Source organism: Theobroma cacao, chromosome 8 (assembly GCF_053813885.1).
Source record: "Theobroma cacao isolate CCN51 chromosome 8, ASM5381388v1, whole genome shotgun sequence".
Lineage (NCBI taxonomy): Eukaryota > Viridiplantae > Streptophyta > Magnoliopsida > Malvales > Malvaceae > Theobroma > Theobroma cacao.
Window position 1 is genome coordinate 6,542,445 of NC_142646.1, and position 18,616 is coordinate 6,561,060.

At 35.6% G+C, this 18,616-nt stretch overlaps 1 protein-coding gene across 3 annotated transcripts; it reads right to left on the reverse strand.

The window, feature by feature from the left end:
• Window positions 1–1,958: 1,958 nt before the first annotated feature.
• LOC18592344 (zinc-ribbon domain protein) lies at window positions 1,959–17,345 on the reverse strand. 3 transcript variants are annotated; one of them, XM_088808833.1, is made up of 4 exons: window positions 16,667–17,345; window positions 15,265–15,350; window positions 14,354–14,460; window positions 1,959–2,095 (listed from the first exon to the last, which is right to left on the reverse strand). In XM_088808833.1, the coding sequence occupies exon 1, from the start codon at window positions 17,099–17,101 to the stop codon at window positions 16,766–16,768; it is 336 nt and encodes a 111-aa protein (XP_088664959.1). In that variant the 5' UTR covers window positions 17,102–17,345; the 3' UTR covers window positions 1,959–2,095; window positions 14,354–14,460; window positions 15,265–15,350; window positions 16,667–16,765. The 3 variants fall into 3 exon arrangements, with proteins under 3 accessions (XP_088664959.1, XP_088664957.1, XP_088664960.1); XM_088808831.1 differs by lacking the exon at window positions 1,959–2,095 and having other exon boundaries at window positions 14,266–14,460; XM_088808834.1 differs by lacking the exons at window positions 1,959–2,095; window positions 14,354–14,460 and adding an exon at window positions 14,970–15,129.
• Window positions 17,346–18,616: the final 1,271 nt, after the last annotated feature.

Sequence of the window (18,616 nt, forward strand, 5' to 3'; positions counted from 1 at the left end):
AAACAATAATATTAATAATGAATCAAAGGCAATTAAGGAAAATTATCTCAAAATTTTAAAGACTATATAAAAGAAACATTTGATTTAAGATGAGGCGTAGACACCATATTCATCCCGGACTTGATCCCATTTTATTATAAATTTTATTTTTTATCATCATTCTATTTTATTGGTTTTTACGTGTATTTTGATTGTCCTTACTCCTTACACCTAGAGGGAGGGTTGGTGGGTCTATAAGCCATGTGCGCAATGGATTGGCAATCCAACCCACAGTAAAAAGACTTGCACTACTAAAATACTTGCCGCAATCCAAAACATTTTTCTGGTAATTTAGGGCCAGCAAATTATTTCAACGATGCATAATTCGCTTTTTCAGCGTTCTTTTCACTCATTACCACCTTTTCTTTCCCATCAAATTGAATTGCATTTTATTTTGCTTTTCGAGTTTCAACGCTTTGGGCCAGTGATTCCGTTTCAAGCTTTAATACCATAAAAAAAACTGAGGAATGTTTGGGAAATTTTTATCATTAATTGAAGTGAATAATATGTAAAATATTATGTATTTATATTCTGTCTAAAGAAGTATAGAAGTGATAGAAAGAGAATACTTTACAAAATAGTAAAAAATTTCTAATAGCTAATTAATTTACAAACTAAAAACTTTTTAATTCGCCACCTGTGGAGAACGTTATAACTAACTATTCTAGTAAGCTTTTTTACTTGTTTTATAGGTACACTATTTACTTTTTCGGTAGCATTCTTCTTCAACAACTTAATTCTTTTTTTTTTGGTATCATCAACTTTGAGACATTGCATATTTACTTTCTTCTTTCCTATAGTTTTAAATATTATTATATAAATACAATATTAATAAATGAAATAAAATACAATATTATTATATAAAAAGTGTCAAGTCGTTGATCACGGTTGTTTTTCCTTTTTTATAAAGTGAAAATATAGTCATATTTATTTAAAATGAATAAAGGACTAATAAATGCTATTGATATAAATATAATGATCCCATATATAAGTCTCCTTTTGCTCCAGCTAACATGTAATGGTATTTATGCTTTTCTTTATGATGTTAATTTTTTTTTGTTTTTTTGTTTACTAATATATTTAAGCATGGTTTACTTTTATATATCTCACCCTCTAAAGTAAAAAGTATCAAATACTTTTCTATTTATTCAATGCATATATTTTCTACTTTAACCAATACTCCTTTTTACATTCGTTATTTGATTTCTCCAATATACATTTTGAAAAATATTTTTTATGATTTTTTTCTTTTTTTTTCTTTCAATACAAATAAATTTTACACTTAAAGGTGTCCAAAAGTTGATTGGTTTGAAAGCTCGACTTGCTTCGACCTGAGTTTGGGCATATAAATCTAGGCTTGAGTTCAGTCGGAAAATATTATTAGATTAATAAATAATATATTTTTATTTAATTTTAATTTTGAAAATATTACTAAAAAAGTAACATGATTGAACTAGATCAAACTTAGATTTTAGACCGTCAATCGGTTTTGGTTCAACTTAACATCTCATTTAGTAAACAATTTCTTTACCTAATATCTTTTACTTTTACCTCACCCCATCCCGAGCTATATATAAAAAAATACATTTTATTATTTATTTGATGTTATGTTAATATATTTATTATCTAATACTAATTACAAACATTAATTGAATAATAATATATACTTATTGTATAATTTATATTAAAAATATATTATTTCATAAAATTTATATAAAAATAAATTCAAAAAAAAAAGCTTTAGAATCAAAGATAAATTGGATAAAAATGATAGTCAAGTAATAAAATTCAAACTTTTGAGGTCAAGGCGAGTCAAGCAAAAAACAACACCTACTTGTGGATTGTACGAAAGGGTAAATCAATTTAATTAGAAAACTCTTTGATCATCAATCGCATGATTATTAGTAATACTTGTAATCGAAACTACTTTATGATCTTAAGCGCAACACATCTTATCTGAGGAAGGGAAAGGGAGAAAAGGGGCAAGAGAGATGGAGTTTGCAAGCATTTGGCACTCCTAGCGAATGGAAAGATTCAATTTCTTTATTGTAGACACCTAAAAAATAAACAAAAAAAATTAAATTATAATAAAATAAAATATAAAGTAAAATAAATAAATAAATAAATAAAAGAGAGGGAATGGTTGGGCGTACGCCCAACCATCCCTTCCCCCAACCACCTTGAATGATGGGGCTTTGGTTACCAACTTCTTGGTGCCAGAACCCCATTGCCGGGTTGTCCAAAATTTTGGACAACCCGACTGTTAAAAATCGAACCTGCAAAACCAAAAAGAAAAAATCCAAAAGAAAAAAAAAATCCTAGATCTACCAACAACAAGCTACCTAGCCACAATAACAAAAAAAAATCAAAACAAACACAAAAGAAAACTAGTTGATCTGAAAAATGAGGGAGAAGGGAGTTTAAGGGTAGAGAAAAAAGTTTTTTTTCGAATAGGGGAGAACCGGTAGGGAGACCGACGACAAGGGAGGCTTACCGGCAGAAAGTTGAAGAAGGAAGAAGGAGAGAAAGGAAGAGAGGAGATCCGCCGGGCGAGAGAGAAATAGAGAAGAGAAAGTCGAAGGAGAGGGAAAGAGAGGGATCGGTCGGCCAAAGGGGAAGTTGAAGGGAGAAGGAAACGAAAAAGAAGAAGAAGAAGAAAAGAAAAAGTTAGGGAGAGAATAGAGAGAGTGACGGTTAGAGAGAGAAAAAGAGAGCCAAAAATGACAAAGGAAGAAGAAAATAAGGTTTAAATACCTAGGGCTTAAGGGCCAAAACGGAGTCGTTTTGAGCGGCTCTACAGGCACCAAACAATGCGGTTTGGGTCCTACCTTGTGGACCTCAAGAAGCAAGCTGAGTATAGTAGATTTGGGCTTCTGCGAGCCACCGAGTTGGGCTAATTCGAGCCCAAAAAAGTAATTCATTTTTCTTGGTTTGGGCTCATTCCAATTAATTTTGGGCTAGTCCATTTTATTAAATAAATTACAATTTTTGGTTGTCATGATTTAAAATATATTAGGAAAAGTTATCCATATATGTATATATATATTATGAATGCTTATATTTAATATTAGAAAATAAAAAAAAATAATGATAGTTATAATAAAAAATAATGGTAAAAATGCATACTTTAGAAGAATGTATATATATATATATATATATATATATATATATATATATATAAAATAAGTAAATAAATAGAAAGAAAATTCATAATAGATTTAGTTTTTTTTAAAATAAATATAGTAATAATGATAAGTAAATGAAAAAAAAGTAAAAAAATGAATGAAATGATTATTTGAAAAATTTCACCTAAGAGAGGTAAAGAGTTATCTCTTCTAAGTGAGATTTTTTTAAACGCGAAATTCGAGATGAATTTTCACCGAAGCGTCGGGATAAATCCGAACTCCGAACTTCAATACCCATTAACTCACTTAAGAGAGGTAAAGAGTTACCTCTTCTAAGTGGGATTTTTTTTAAACGCGAGATTCGAGACGGATTTTCACCGAAGCGTCGGGATAAATTTGAACTCCGAACTTCAATACCCATTAACTCAAATAATCGTTGCTAAAATAATAATATTAAAAAAAATAAATCTACATAATATTACGTTTAAATCTAGGTTAGTGTAGTTAGTTAATTAGCAAGTAAATATTATTAAATAAAATTAAGTTAACCATTAATAATTAATTGTTTATTTGATTAAAAAAGAAAAATAATACATAAGATGGAATATTAATTCACTATGCTAGTTGAAAAATATTGATTTAAATAAGAAACTCTAAAAAATAATAAATAATAATTAATAACGAATAATACTAAGTATATAAATAAGGTGATAAATATTTAAATACTTAGTTGAGTGAATTATGAACCACCTAATTCAATAAACGCGTGCATGTAGACATCAACATTTTATTCTGTCATAGCACGCCATATTTATCTTGCAAATGGTGCGAGAATCCCAATGATGGGATTTCCTTGAGGAGCTTGTAGAGACGAGTTCTTTCGGGGATATCTCTAGGTGAGAAAAATTTCGAGACTTCACCAAAGCGTTGGGATAGTCTTCGAATGATTTTTCAATAAAAGATTACCGACTCCATTATTTAAAATAAACAAGTAATGACATCATTTTACGCTTGCATCATGTGCATACGTAAAACCAAATAAAAAAAACCAAATAAAAGACTCAGTCAGCCAATTTAATAAATATTTAATTAAAGGGTAGGGATTAAATTAAAATTAGGCTATATTAAGATAACTTAAGATTAAATGGTACCGTTCGTGGAACGGGCGCCACGGAGGTGCTAACCCTTCTCCGTGTGTAACCGCACTCCCGAACCCATCTCTAAAAAACGTGGATCGGTTCTCGTTCTTTCGACGGACCTAAAATTAATTTAGGACTTCGTCGATTAGAATTGGATTAATAGGTGACCAATCACACCTAGATAAAAAAAGATTGGTGGCGACTCCCACACATATATAATTTTCGCCGACGTCTGGCGGACGGGTTCCTAGACCTGCACGTTACGACAGATGGCGACTCCACTGGGGAAATCGAGAGTCAAGCCATTAATTAATCATAAGTTATCTTAAGCCTCAAATAATTTGTTTTTTTCCCTGACATCAATTTTGCATATTTTTGTTTAATGCATTCAATTATTTTGCTATTATTACTTCACTATTTTTAAATAGTTGCGGGAAATTTAGGATAAAGGGAGTGTGAAATTATTGGTCCAAGGTCAGTATATTCCTTCTCACACACTACACATCTTACATTCATGCATAAGCTTTCCACTCGGGCTTTGCCCTTAATTAGGAGGGAGTTAAGTAGCTACGCTCTCGTGAGGTGATAACCTCCGCATGGGCTAGTGAAGACTCCCACTCAGATCGAACCTAGTCCGTTTGAAGCCTATAATGGGTGAGGGTCGGGGTGCCTTACTAGTCTGTGTGGACGACAGTGAGGAGCGATTTGGGAACCTTTAGCTCCATTTTCAACCCAAACTCAGCATGTAAAATATCGGGAGTCACCTTTGCTTAGGTAGAGCTTCACCCGTGAGAATATACCTTTTGACTAGGTACACATGAAGGAATTTTCATAATCCCCTTGTTCTAAATTCTTCTCCACGAAGTAATAAAGGTATCATGTTATCAATTATTCATCTTTTGGAATTCTTGTTTACGGTACTGACTTAAACTTTTTGTCATATGCATATTTGCATCATAATTTTTGCATATAGGAAAAGTATGTCATCTGAAAACCATTGACGGAGTAGATGTAAAAGATGACTCCTGAATTGCAACAAGAAACAATGGCTTATGCACTGAATTACTTTATTGAGGAGTGTTATGTGACAGATACTTTTAGTACATGATCATTCATTTATACGTGCATAAATCCTCATTTCATGACAATAAGTATTTTCGCATGTAAATAAAGATAAGGGGTTCATTTTTTCATTTCATTCATGCATGCATCTAATTCACGTTTATGATTACAATAAGGTTCCAAAAATAGCTCGACCACCTAAGCCAAGTGACCAACGTGTTCATAATACATGTCGGCGAGCAAGGATCATGGAAGAAGAACAAAGTGAGCGAATGAATAGAATGGAAAGAGCTCAAGAAGAAATGAGAGTACAGTTAGCAAAGATGATGGAATTGATGACAAGCTTAAGTAAAGGAAAAAGGGTTACAGAAGAGTCAGCTCCGTCAGAAAACCCACCAGCACAAGACACTGGAAGCCAAAAGGATGATCCACCTTATCCCCCAAGGTTCACTCCACCCCATGCCCAAACTTTTCAAAGGGTCCATCCTCAAGCGATACCACCCGCTTATTACAATGTACCACCCCCAATAGGCCATCAGTCGACTCATGGACAATTTGGGTCAAATTCTGAAACAAATCTTGCTGAACCAATAAACGTTCCGGATTTAGACGATCCAAAATAGCAAGAAAAATTAAGGAAGAGCTCATCACAAACAGGAGAAAATGAAAAAGATCAGAAAAAGTACGATTTGTTGGAAGAGCGTCTTCGTGCTATCGAATGAGTTGATAGGTTTGGTAACATGGACGCAACCGAGCTATGCTTAGTGCCGGATGTATTGATCCCTACCAAGTTCAAGGTTCCGAAATTTGAAAAATATGATGGAACAAAGTGTCCCATGGCATATATTACCATGTATTGTCGGAAGATGGCTGCACAGTCTCACGATGATAAGTTACTGATCCATTTTTTTCGAGACAACTTGACTGGGTCAGCTGCTCGGTGGTACGTACAGCTAGATCAAAATCGTATTAAGACTTGGAAAGGCCTAGCAAGAGCCTTCATAGCCCAATACAAGCATGTGGCTGAATTAGCCCCTGATTGGTTGTCATTGCAGACTATGGAAAATAAACAAAGTGAGAACTTCAAGGAATATGCCCAAAGGTGGAGAGATACAGCAGTGCAAGTTCAGCCACCTCTCACTGATAAAGAGATGACTGTGTTGTTCATAAACACACTCCGAGCACCATTCTATGAGTGCTTGATCGGCAACGCCACAAAAAACTTTGCAGATTTGGTCTTATCGGGAGAAATAATAGAATGAGCTATCAAAAGTGGAAAAATTGAAGGGCATGAAGTTGTCAGCTTAAAAAAAGGGAATACGCCCAAGAAAAAAGAAGGGGATGTGCAAGCAGTCGCTCACGACAGCCAACAAGCCCATAACTTTAACCCATATCACCTGTAACCCCCATACCAACCCTTCTATCCGAACATAGGCAACATCATACAAAATCCATATGTGTACCAACCTGCCCCGCAAGCAACGTTTCAGACCAATGTTCTTCCACAAACTCCACCACCAAGACCGGTAGCTTCAACTAATAATCCTGGTCATGGTCAAAGAAGACCTAAAACTACCCTAGAAAAATCAAAGTTTGATCCTATTCCAGTCCCTTACACTACATTGTTGCCATAACTCATAAAAAATCAACTCCTTGCTCGAACCCCTTTAGAACCACTCCGACCACCTTTCCCAAAATGGTATGACCCGAATGCGCATTGTGATTACCATTTTGGAATTCAATGACACTCCACCGAGAATTGTACTGCTTTAAAACATAAAGTCCAAACGCTCATTAAGGCAAGACTTTTAAATTTTGCTAAAAAGGACAATTCAAATGTTGATGGGAATCCCTTGCCTAACCATGGAGGTCCGACAGTGAATGTAATACATGAAGGGATGATTCGAAGGGTGAAAAAGAATATCGACGAGATTCAAACGCTGATGGATAGAGTGTTTGAGGCATTGTCCAAAATAAAAGTCATCACTCCAGAACTGATAGACATAAAAAAAGTAAGACATGATCGCACCCACTCTTGCAAATTCCATATGAGGGTTGTTGGACATTCCATTCAAAATTGTGATGGCTTTCGCCGTAAGTTGCAAGAGTTGATGGATTTGTCAGAAATCGAGTTTTATGAAGAAGGTGAGGAGGCCCTTTTTGTATGAAACCTTTCGATCCGCGGGGTGCATTCATACCAAGGCGTCAGACGAGGTCAATCAGATTCCACTAATGTTTGGTGAGCTATCAATCCATATGATCAAAGATAAAGAACCTAATGAGAAAATCCTTGTGGTGTATCCAGTACTGCCAGGAAAGGAGCTAAACAATTGGACAGTCACGGAATTGCCCATCATCTTTAAGTCTTCAGAAATGTAATGAACAATTTTATCTAAATGCCTATGCCCAAGGGTGTTAAGAGTAATTTCTTGTTTAAGTAGGGCTTTCTGTTACCTTTATCATTTAAATAAATGACAGTGCATAATGTGTTTCATAATTCATCAATCTTTTTGCATATTTCCTTTCATCTATTCTTTTAGTCAATAAATACTTGTCCATACATGTGTCCAATTTTACCTGTTTGCAGGTCTTTAAATGATGAACACAAAGGCAATCTAGACAATGATTTGAATATCGATTTTGAGATGATTCCGAACGTTGATGAATTAAAAAATGAAGAGGATGTGGATGACTATGGCTTATCCCCTGATTTGTCGAGAATGTTGGAACAGGAGGAAAGAGAGATTTTACCTCATCAGGAACTCACAGAAATGATTAACCTCGAAAATGGAGAAAAAAGAAAGAAGTTAGGATTGGCACCTCGCTGTCATCCAATGAACAGCAGAAGCTAGAAGAACTGCTCTGTGAATATGTGGATGTGTTTGCTTGGTCATATCAAGACATGTCAGGTCTCAACACTGACATTGTTGTCCACAAGTTACCTTTGAGACCAGATTGCAAGCCTATTAAACAGAAGTTGAGAAGGATGAAGCCAGAAATGTTGCTGAAGATTAAAGAAGAAGTAAAGAAGCAATTCGATGCTGGATTCTTAGAGGTGGCTAAGTATCCTGAATGGGTGGCTAATATAGTTCCAGTTCCTAAGAAGGATGGAAAAGTTCAAATGTGCGTCGATTACAGGGATTTGAACAAAGCGAGTCCGAAGGATAGCTTCGCTTTGCCACATATTGATACTGTTGTGGATAACACAGCAAAGCATGCTTTGTTCTCATTTATGGATGGTTTTTCTGGTTACAATCAGATTAAGATGGCACCCGAAGATATGGAAAAAACAACATTCGTAACCATGTGGGGAACGTTTTGTTACAAAGTAATGCCATTTGAATTGAAGAATACATGTGCCACCTACCAAAGGGCAATGGTAGCTTTGTTTCACGATGTGATGCACAAAGAGATAGAGGTATATGTGGATGACATGATTGCAAAATCTCATACAGAAAGAAATCATACTGTCAATCTCAAGAAGTTGTTCGAGATATTGCGAAAGTTTCAGCTTAAGTTGAATCCTGCAAAATGCACTTTTGGTGTAACTTCTGAGAAATTGTTGGGGTTCATAGTAAGTGAAAAAGGAATTGAAGTGGACCCAGATAAGATACGAGCTATTCAAGGGCTGCCACCTCCCAAAACGCAAAAAGAAGTGAGGGGATTTTTAGGGAGGTTGAATTACATTGCTCGATTTATATCCCAGCTCACCTACAAATGTGATCCAATCTTCAAGCTGCTTCAAAAACGAGACCCGGGAGAGTGGAATGAAGAATGTCAAATAGCCTTTGATAAAATCAAAAAATATCTCACAAATCCACCGATGTTGGTGCCACCGACGGTTGGAAAACCTCTTATTTTGTATTTGACTGTGAACAAGAATTCTATGGGATGTGTATTGGGACAACATGATGAAATTGGGAAGAAAGAACGGGCCATATATTACTTGAGCAAGAAATTCATGGAGTATGAGTCCAAATACTCTACGCTTGAAAAGATGTGTTGTGCGCTAGCATGGATCGCCCAGAGGCTCCGACAATACATGTTGTATCACACAACATGGTTGGTGGCAAAATTAGATCTCATCAAGTATATTTTTGAAAAACCCTTTTTGTCTGGAAGAGTAGCTCGATGGCAAGTGCTATTGTCTGAGTATGATATTGTATATGTGTCCCAAAAGTCAATCAAAAAGAGCGCCATCGTTGATTTCCTCGCAGATCGAGCTAATGAGGATTATGAATCTGTAAGTTTCGATTTTCCAGATAAAGATTTGATGGCCGTCTTGCATATAAAAGAGGATGGTCCCAATGAACTTAACCCATGGAAGATGTATTTTGATGGAGCATCCAATGCTTTGGGGCACGAAATTGGGGCAGTGTTGATTTCTCCAAATGAAAAGTACTATCCAGCCACGGCGAGATTGAATTTCAATTGTACTAATAATATGGCGGAGTATGAAGCGTTGGTAATGGGATTGCAAGCAGTAATTGAGATGAAGGCTGACGCGATAGATGTTTACGGAGATTCGATTTTGGTGATATGTCAAATGAGAGGCGAATGAGAAACTAGAGATTCTAAACTAGTTTCGCATAAAAAGCTGGTTACAGAAATAAGCAAACAATTCAAAGAAATCAGCTTCAACCATTTGCCTCGAGAAGAAAATCAAATTGCCGATGCTGTGGCCACTCTCGCAGCAATGTTCAGAATTAAAGAAGCGACTGATGTACGCCATTTTGATTTAGAAGTCCGTGAAGTCCCCGCACACTGCTTTAAAGTTGAGGAAGAGGTTGATGGTAAGCCGTGGTATCATGATATCATGCAATACATCAAGCACCAGGTATATCCTGAGAATATCACGGACAATGACAAGTGAACTCTTAGAAGATTAGCAATGAGTTTCTTCCTTAACGGAGAAGTGCTCTACAAAAGGAGTCGAGATCAAGTACTCTTGAGAAGTGTGGATGTTGCGGAAGCCAACAAAATAATGAAAGAAATCCACGAAAGAACTTGCGGAGCTCATGCTAATGGACATATGTTGGCTAGACAATTATGAGAGCTGGTTATTATTGGTTGACATTGGAATCAGACTGCATAAACTTTGCTCGAAAATGCCACAAGTGTCAAGTATACGCTGATAAAATCCATGCTCCACCAGCCTCATTGCACTTTTTCACAGCACCTTGGCCATTTTCAATGTAGGGAATGGATGTGATTGGGCTTATTACGCCGAAAGCCTCTAATGGACATCGATTCATATTGGTGGCCATTGATTATTTCACGAAATGGTAGAAGCAGCTTCCTATGCCAATGTGACACAAAAGGTGGTGTGCAAGTTCATCCAAAAGGAGATCATATGTCGGTATGAGCTGCCAGAAAGGATCATTACTGATAATGCAAGCAATTTGAATGGTGCGATGGTGAAGGAGGTTTGCACTAAATTCAAAATCAAGCATCATAACTCGACAACTTACCGTCCGAAGATGAACGGAGCGGTAGAGGCAGCCAACAAAAATATCAACAAAATTATCGAAAAGATGACTGAAGTTTATAAAGACTGGCATGAGAAACTTCCTTTTGCCTTGCATGCATATCGAACTTCTGTGCGTACCTCCACCGGGGCAACTCCGTACTCATTAGTGTATGGTACAGAAGCAGTTCTACTTGTTGAAGTAGAAATCCCATCATTGAGGGTGTTGATGGAAACAGAATTGGAAGATACTGAGTGGGTCCGCTCCCGCTACGAGCAATTGAATCTGATTGAGGAGAAAAGGCTTGCGGCTCTTTGTCATGGCCAGATGTACCAACGAAGGATGATAAGAGCATACGAGAAAAAAGTCTGTCCCAGACAGTTTCGAGAAGGAGAGTTAGTTCTCAAGAGAATACTCCCTAATCAAACTGATTTTCGGGGATAGTGGATGCCGAATTGGGAAGGGCCATATGTGGTAAGGAAAGCTTTTTCAAGAGGAGCTTTGATTTTGGCTAACATGGATGGGGAGGATTTGCCTAATCCGATAAATGCGGATGCGGTGAAGAAGTATTATGCTTAAAAAAAAAAACAAAAGGGGTTCGTGCTGAAAACTCGAAAAGGGCAGCTCGTACATAAAGGAGGAGGCTCATGCTGAAAACTCGAAAAGGGCGGCTTGAGGTCGAAAAGTAGGAAATTAGAATGGAATTTGAAAATGTCAGCCTAAAAGGAACACAAGATTGAGGTAGAAATACACCATGAATGGAGTTCCACAATTTCGCAAAATAGGGGAAGTTAGGGAGTCTGCAACCTACAGATTTGCTCAAAGCATCAATCAAGGACAATTCTTGAAGTCGAATATCAGATTGTTTTCTCTGAGTGGTCTAGGTGTTCATTACTTAAAGATCTAATGTTTGCCCTGTAAATTCTTTTTTGCCTTGAAATATCTGACTTCTCATATATGAAATTCTCCTTCGCCTCTTTATTTAAACCCTTTTGTTCTTTACTATCCCATTGATTTCACATAATGGCTGTCATGGAAATTAATGATGACTGGTAAAAAAAAAAACTAATTAAGCAAGAAATTATACTCATTGTTCAGCAAAAGACTTAATAACGAAGAAAAAGAATGGCGGAGCCTTAAACTTGGGGCAAAATCAAATGTCAAAAGAAAAGGTGCTTAGGGAAAATCCAGAGTTACCTAAAGCCTTCAGAAGAAAGGCACAAGACGAAGGTCATTGAAAGCTACAGTGAAAAATCGGATGAAGTAAGAGAAGGGTCTTGGAACCTTAATGAATCATAAACATGAAAACATTTCATCATGTCAATCATGCATACATGCCTAGCCATGCACTCGACAAGAATCAAAATTAATTCATGCCCCAAGCTTTGAAGGTCGAAATTCACTCGACCTAAAATGTTGCCATCCCTTCCCCTAACCACCCTCAATGATGGGGCTCTGGTTACCAACTCCTTGGTGCTAGAACCCTATTGCCGGGTTGTCCAAATTTTTGGACAACCCGGCTATTAAAATCGAACCTTCAAAACCAAAAAGAAAAAATTCAAAAGAAAAAAAAAATCTTAGATCTACCAACAGCAAGCTACCTAGCCACAATAACAAAAAAAAATCAAAACAAACACAAAAGAAAACTAGTTAGATCTGAAAAGTGAGGGAGAAGGGAGTTTAAAGGTAGAGAAAAAAGTTTTTTTTTGGATAGGGGAGAACCGGTAGGGAGACCGATGACAAGGGAGGCCTACCGGCAGAAAGTTGAAGAAGGAAGAAGGAGAGAAAGGAAGAGAAGAGATCCGCCGGGCGAGAGAGAAATAGAGAAAAGAAAGCCGAAGGAGAGGGAAAGAGAGGGATCAGCCGGCCAAAGGGGAAGTTGAAGGGAGAAGGAAACGAAAAAGAAGAAGAAGAAGAAAAGAAAAAGTTAAGGAGAGAATAGAGAGAGTGACGACTAGAGAGAGAAAAAGAGAGCCAAAAATGACAAAGGAAGAAGAAAATAAGGTTTAAATACCTAGGGCTTGAGGGCCAAAATGACGTCGTTTTGAGCGGCTCTACAAGCACCAAACGATGCGTTTTGGGTCCTGCCTTGTGGACCTCAAGAAGCAGGCCGAGTATAGTAGATTTGGGCTTCTGCGGGCCACTGAGTTGGGCTAATCCGAGCCCAGAAAGGTAACCCATTTTCCTTGGTTTGGGCTCATTCCAATTAATTTTGGGCTAGTCCATTTTATTAAATAAATTACAATTTTTGGTTGTCATGATTTAAAATATATTAGGAAAAGTTATCCATATATGTATATATATATATTATGAATGCTTATATTTAATATTGGAAAATCAAAAAAAAAATGATAGTTATAATAAAAAATAATGGTAAAAATGCATAGTTTAGAAGAATGTATATATATATATATATAATAAGTAAATAAATAGAAAGAAAATTCATAATAGATTTAGTTTTTTTAAAAAAAAAAATAAATATAGTAATAATGATAAGTAAATGAAAAAAAAAAGTAAAAAAATGAATGAAATGATTATTTGAAAATTTTCACCTAAGAGAGGTAAAGAGTTACCTCTTCTAAGTGGGATTTTTTTTAAAAGCGAAATTCGAGACGGATTTTCACCGAAGCGTCGGGATAAATCCGAACTCCGAACTTCAATACCCATTAACTCACTTAAGAGAGGTAAAGAGTTACCTCTTCTAAGTGAGATTTTTTTTAAATGCGAAATTCGAGACGGATTTTCACCGAAGCGTCGGGATAAATCCGAACTCTGAACTTCAATACCAATTAACTCAAATAATCGTTGCTAAAATAATAATATTAAAAAAAATAAATCTACATAATATTACGTTTAAATCTAGGTTAGTGTAGTCAGTTAATTAGCAAGTAAATATTATTAAATAAAATTAAGTTAACCATTAATAATTAATTGTTTATTTGATTAAAAAAGGAAAATAATACATAAGATGGAATATTAATTCACTATGCTAGTTGAAAAATATTGATTTAAATAAGAAACTCTAAAAAATAATAATTAATAATTAATAACGAATAATACTAAGTATATAAACAAGGTGATAAATATTTAAATACTTAGTTGAGTGAATTATGAAACACCTAATTCAATAAACGCGTGCATGTAGACATCAACATTTTATTCTGTCATAGCACGCCATATTTATCTTGCAAATGGTACGGGAATCCCGATGATGAGATTTCCCCGAGGAGCTTGTAGAGACGAGTTCTTCCGGGGATATCTCTAGGTAAGAAAAATTTCGAGACTTCACCAAAGCGTTGGGATGGTCTTCGAATGATTTTCTAATAAAAGATTACCGACTCCATTATTTAAAATAAACAAGTAATGACATCATTTTACACTTGTATCATGTGCATACGTAAAACCAAATAAAAAAAACCAAATAAAAGACTCAATCAGCAAATTTAATAAAAATTTAATTAAAAGGTAGGGATTAAATTAAAAGTAGGCTATATTAAGATAACTTAAGATTAAATGGTACCGTTCGTGAAACGGGCGCCACGGAGGTGCTAACCCTTCTCTGTGCGTAACCGCACTCCCGAACCCATCTCTAAAAAACGTGGATCAGTTCTCGTTCTTTCGAAGGACCTAAAATTAATTTAGGACTTCGTTGATTAGAATTGGATTAATAGGTGACCAATCACACCTAAATAAAAAAAGATTGGTGGCAACTCCCACACATATATAATTTTCGCCGAAGTTTGACGGACGGGTTTTCGGACCTGCACGTTACGACACTTATAAAATAGATAATGTATCTAAATGTTTAACTCATTACTTGGTGCATCATCTGCCTGTCTAAAGAGCAGAATTCGAATCCTCTTCTCCAAATTACAAAAACAAGTTACATTCATTGATCAATAACAAATAACAACATACATTCTCTCTTTATTTTTGGTCCTCGCAGAGTGTGGGAATTTGCTGTATTTCAAGTTTTATAAGCATTTTGATTATCTAATCATTCTGCCATTATTTTCTAATCAATTTTCTGATAATTACTCTTACTATTAATTCATTAACCCATTCCAATTTATACGCAGTTGTTTTTTTCCCTCTACAATACAGCATTAACTCAGACAATAAGAAACCAAAAAGCATAGCAGCAATAGTCCAGAAGCTATGTGCTTCATCGTTACAGACAATGCATAAATTGGCAGTCAACAAAAACACCTAGCCTCCCTCTCCATTACACAGAATGAGAAAACTTTAAATGATGCAAGTCGAAAGAATTTTGGGGTAGGTCTGAGTGATGTAAAACTGAAAGTGCACAAAAAGAGAAAAAGGACTATATAAGAAATAGAAATCCATGTCCATTTTGGTTGAACATTCCACACAGGTTTTTTTATCAATCATTATCACAGTTTGCATGTGAGGGAAGTTCTATGTACTGACCTGATGGATATCAAAGCCTGGGGAACTGAAAGGACAGAGTACCAAGGATTGCACAACACACCTTCACCAGCTTCATGTACGCTTACCTTCATCAAGAAAGAAGACAAGACTGTTATATAGAACGTCTCTAGATTTTGCTCCCATATTGAAGCACGTTCCTTTAATGCAGTATTTATGGAGGCATTTTGCAGAACAGGTAAAACATATCTTGTTTTTCCTTCCTTTGGGCAGTAGGTTGGTGGTTTTAGGTGAAATTAACAGTAATTACTCACTGAAACCTACGAGAATTCTTCCTTGGTTTTATAAACAAGTAAATTGCTGAAAAGAATGGTAACTTTTATAGCTAATAATCAACATTCTTGTTATACCACTGATGAATAACCTTCTGGAAGCAGAAAACTTCAACATTTCTGTGTAGAACATTACATAAGATATATATGGTTTTTGTTACCAAATTGCTTACAAGTAGTTTGCAAGATGCCATCTTCAGACTGTGCTTCTCATAACACTTTTTCCATTTAATTTCTGTAATATGGTTTTCAATGACTTTAAGTATTAAAACCATGCTGCTGGCAAGAAGTAACATATTAGCCAGTCTTTCCTCTGCATCATTGGTGTTTGAATAACTTGTCTAATATGTGCTTAACTTGTTTGTCACTAATATTTCTGGTCCGACCTTTTATGTGTAACCAATACAGGTATTGAATGAGGATCTGCGACTTCAGATTGGCCAGCAAGAGCATATGCTCAATGGGGCAATAAGCTAGAAGTGAAATAAAGATTATGAGGGGATGCTGTTGAACAAGGAGCTAAACAATTACCCTTCAGCAAATCAATGTAAATTGTAACTATAGCAACCAATTTAACATCTCTTCTCACATTGTCTGGACCGACTCTCGCACTCTCAAGGATCTACCACAATCAGATGTTTTTAAGGTTTACATTTAAGACAGCCAAGGAATTCAGCAGAAACTGTGTATTGATCTGAAACGGATAAGAGATGGTCTCAACACAAGCCCGGTAAAATAATACACTAGTTTTGTAGTTTTTGTGTACAGTCAAAACCCCCAGATAACCCCAGACCAGAGAAATGATCAGAAAGATTGGTTTTTTGGCCTCAGAAGCCAGTATTGATCTCTTGTCCTGCGGCAGGAAAATTCTGTTGTATTATAACATCTGAAGTTCAATGAAAATTCCCAAGATTTGCAATTGATTTTCTTAAACTCATCAACATCTTACTCCCCAGGGTTTGAAAGATGAACATCAGTTTAGATTCTGAGCTAATGCAAACAGGCAAAATATGCTGCATAACTTTGTTTAATTTGGATAACTCAATCCCATTTTTATATAAACTAGAAAAATGCATTCAAAAAAGAAATTCAAAAACCTTGAAGGTACTTACCACTATACATAAATTGCAATCTTATAGCTTTTTGTTTGAAACTGCCTCTTCTAATTAATTAGCATAAACTAGATTCAAGCCCTCCCCGCAAAAGGAAAATTAGACAGCAGAGCCACAAAAGGGGCAGAATCTGAACTCAGGCTCAACAAGCCGGTCACAAAAACGACAACGCAAAGCCTCTGAAACGGCAGCAGATGATGAATCAACCTTGGGAGGTGTATAAGACAAATCCCGAGGGAAAAAGAGGTTGCAGTTGTTACAGTGCATGAGAGGGTCTTTTCCTGGCCATCTCCAAACGGGCACAAAGAAAAGCTTCAACACTTTCTCGTACTCGACAAGATCAGCTCTTGAATTACAGTTTATGCACCTGCCCAGACCCGATTGCAGCACTTGCCTCACTTGTTGCTCTAATCCACCTACAAAGAAAAAGAACATCTTTGGTTGCTTCTTTTGTTTCTGGGTTTGTTTGAGGTCTTTGAGTTATGGTGGTTTTGCCTTTTATTTATGAGGATTAAAGCAGTTGCAGAATCTCAAGTTTCATCAATGGAGGGTTCTAGGTGCTTCTGTGTTTAATTTGGGAATATGTATTATCAAAGATTCTGGAAATGTGGGTGGGTGTCCCCAAGTAAGAAGGCACCTGCAATCCAAAATAATCCAATAACCTTAGAGCTGAGCCCAAATATAACAATGAATAGAGGGAGAGAAAGAACTAATTTTATTACTTTCTCATAATTTTACTGACTTTAAACGAAAATGGCAAAAAAAAAATACAAATGAAATTGAAAATACAAAGTCCAAAGTAAAATTATTAGTATCTCGTAAGCTCATTTTATCTTTAGATTGGAACTTTCTAATTGAAGACTAATTAATTTGAATGTTAATTTTATTGATATAATTTTTTATAAAATTTATTAATATTCGAACAATATGCTTTAATTCAAAGAACATTTTATTTTTATACATTATTTTTATAACTATCACTTTATTTTTCAATTATTTACTCAAAATTGAAATTTTGACATCATAAATATTTTTAATGCATATTAAAAATATCAATGAATTATATGGGTAATTTTAAGAAATTTAGTTAAAGTGTTTGTGATTTCTATAAAAAAAAATAAATTGTGCTCAGCGCATCAATTACCAACACAAAAGACATAAAATAATATAATGATCATAATTAAAATTATTATGATTAACAAAATTTGATTACATCAATACTGAAATAAAATTTGAAAAATTTATCCCATCAGTTAGAAATTTATACTATTCATCATTAATTTTCACAATAAAATTCTAATATATAAAATTTTTCGTTCTCTCTCGAATAAATTCGACAACGTACTAAAAGAAGTGATTTGACGTTGTACGGGGGAGATCAAAAATCCAATCAACTTGGCATCTTGTATCGACACAGTGGACACAAGTGACTCGTCTCCAACCACCTAACGATGCAACCATCGTGGTAAACATGTCCGCAAGGCATCAACGCAACCTCTTCACTGTCCGAAATCTCGTCCAAACAGATACTACATTCTTTCTCTGAAGTACTTGAAGTCAAACCGTCAAGCCTTCTTCTCTTTTTGAATGGTAAGAGATGATCTTCATCGTCACCCAATTTCATCCTTTTCAGAGCTTGAATAGATGACCGACTAGCAGGCTTGAAATTCAATGTACTCAATGAGTCATCAATCACCTCATCATCAGGTTCTGGAAGGAATATTTCCACACCAAATTTTATTATTTTACGTCCAAGGTTAACAGGATCAGCCTCAACCTGCCGTGCAAAAGATAAGACACCGGGAACAATGACGGTTTGAAGAGTTTCCAGAGGTATAGCCGTGTTGGGTGACAATATTGAAAGTAGAATGTCTGGACCGTGCTCTTCAGATAAAAGCATGTCACTAGGACACATTACAGATTGAGTTTCTATGGACGTTGTTTCCAAGT

Excerpts from the sequence above, each read along its gene's own strand:
- LOC18592344 (XM_088808833.1), bottom strand. The coding sequence starts at position 17,101 with ATGTTCTTTTTCTTTGTAGGTGGATTAGAGCAACAAGTGAGGCAAGTG.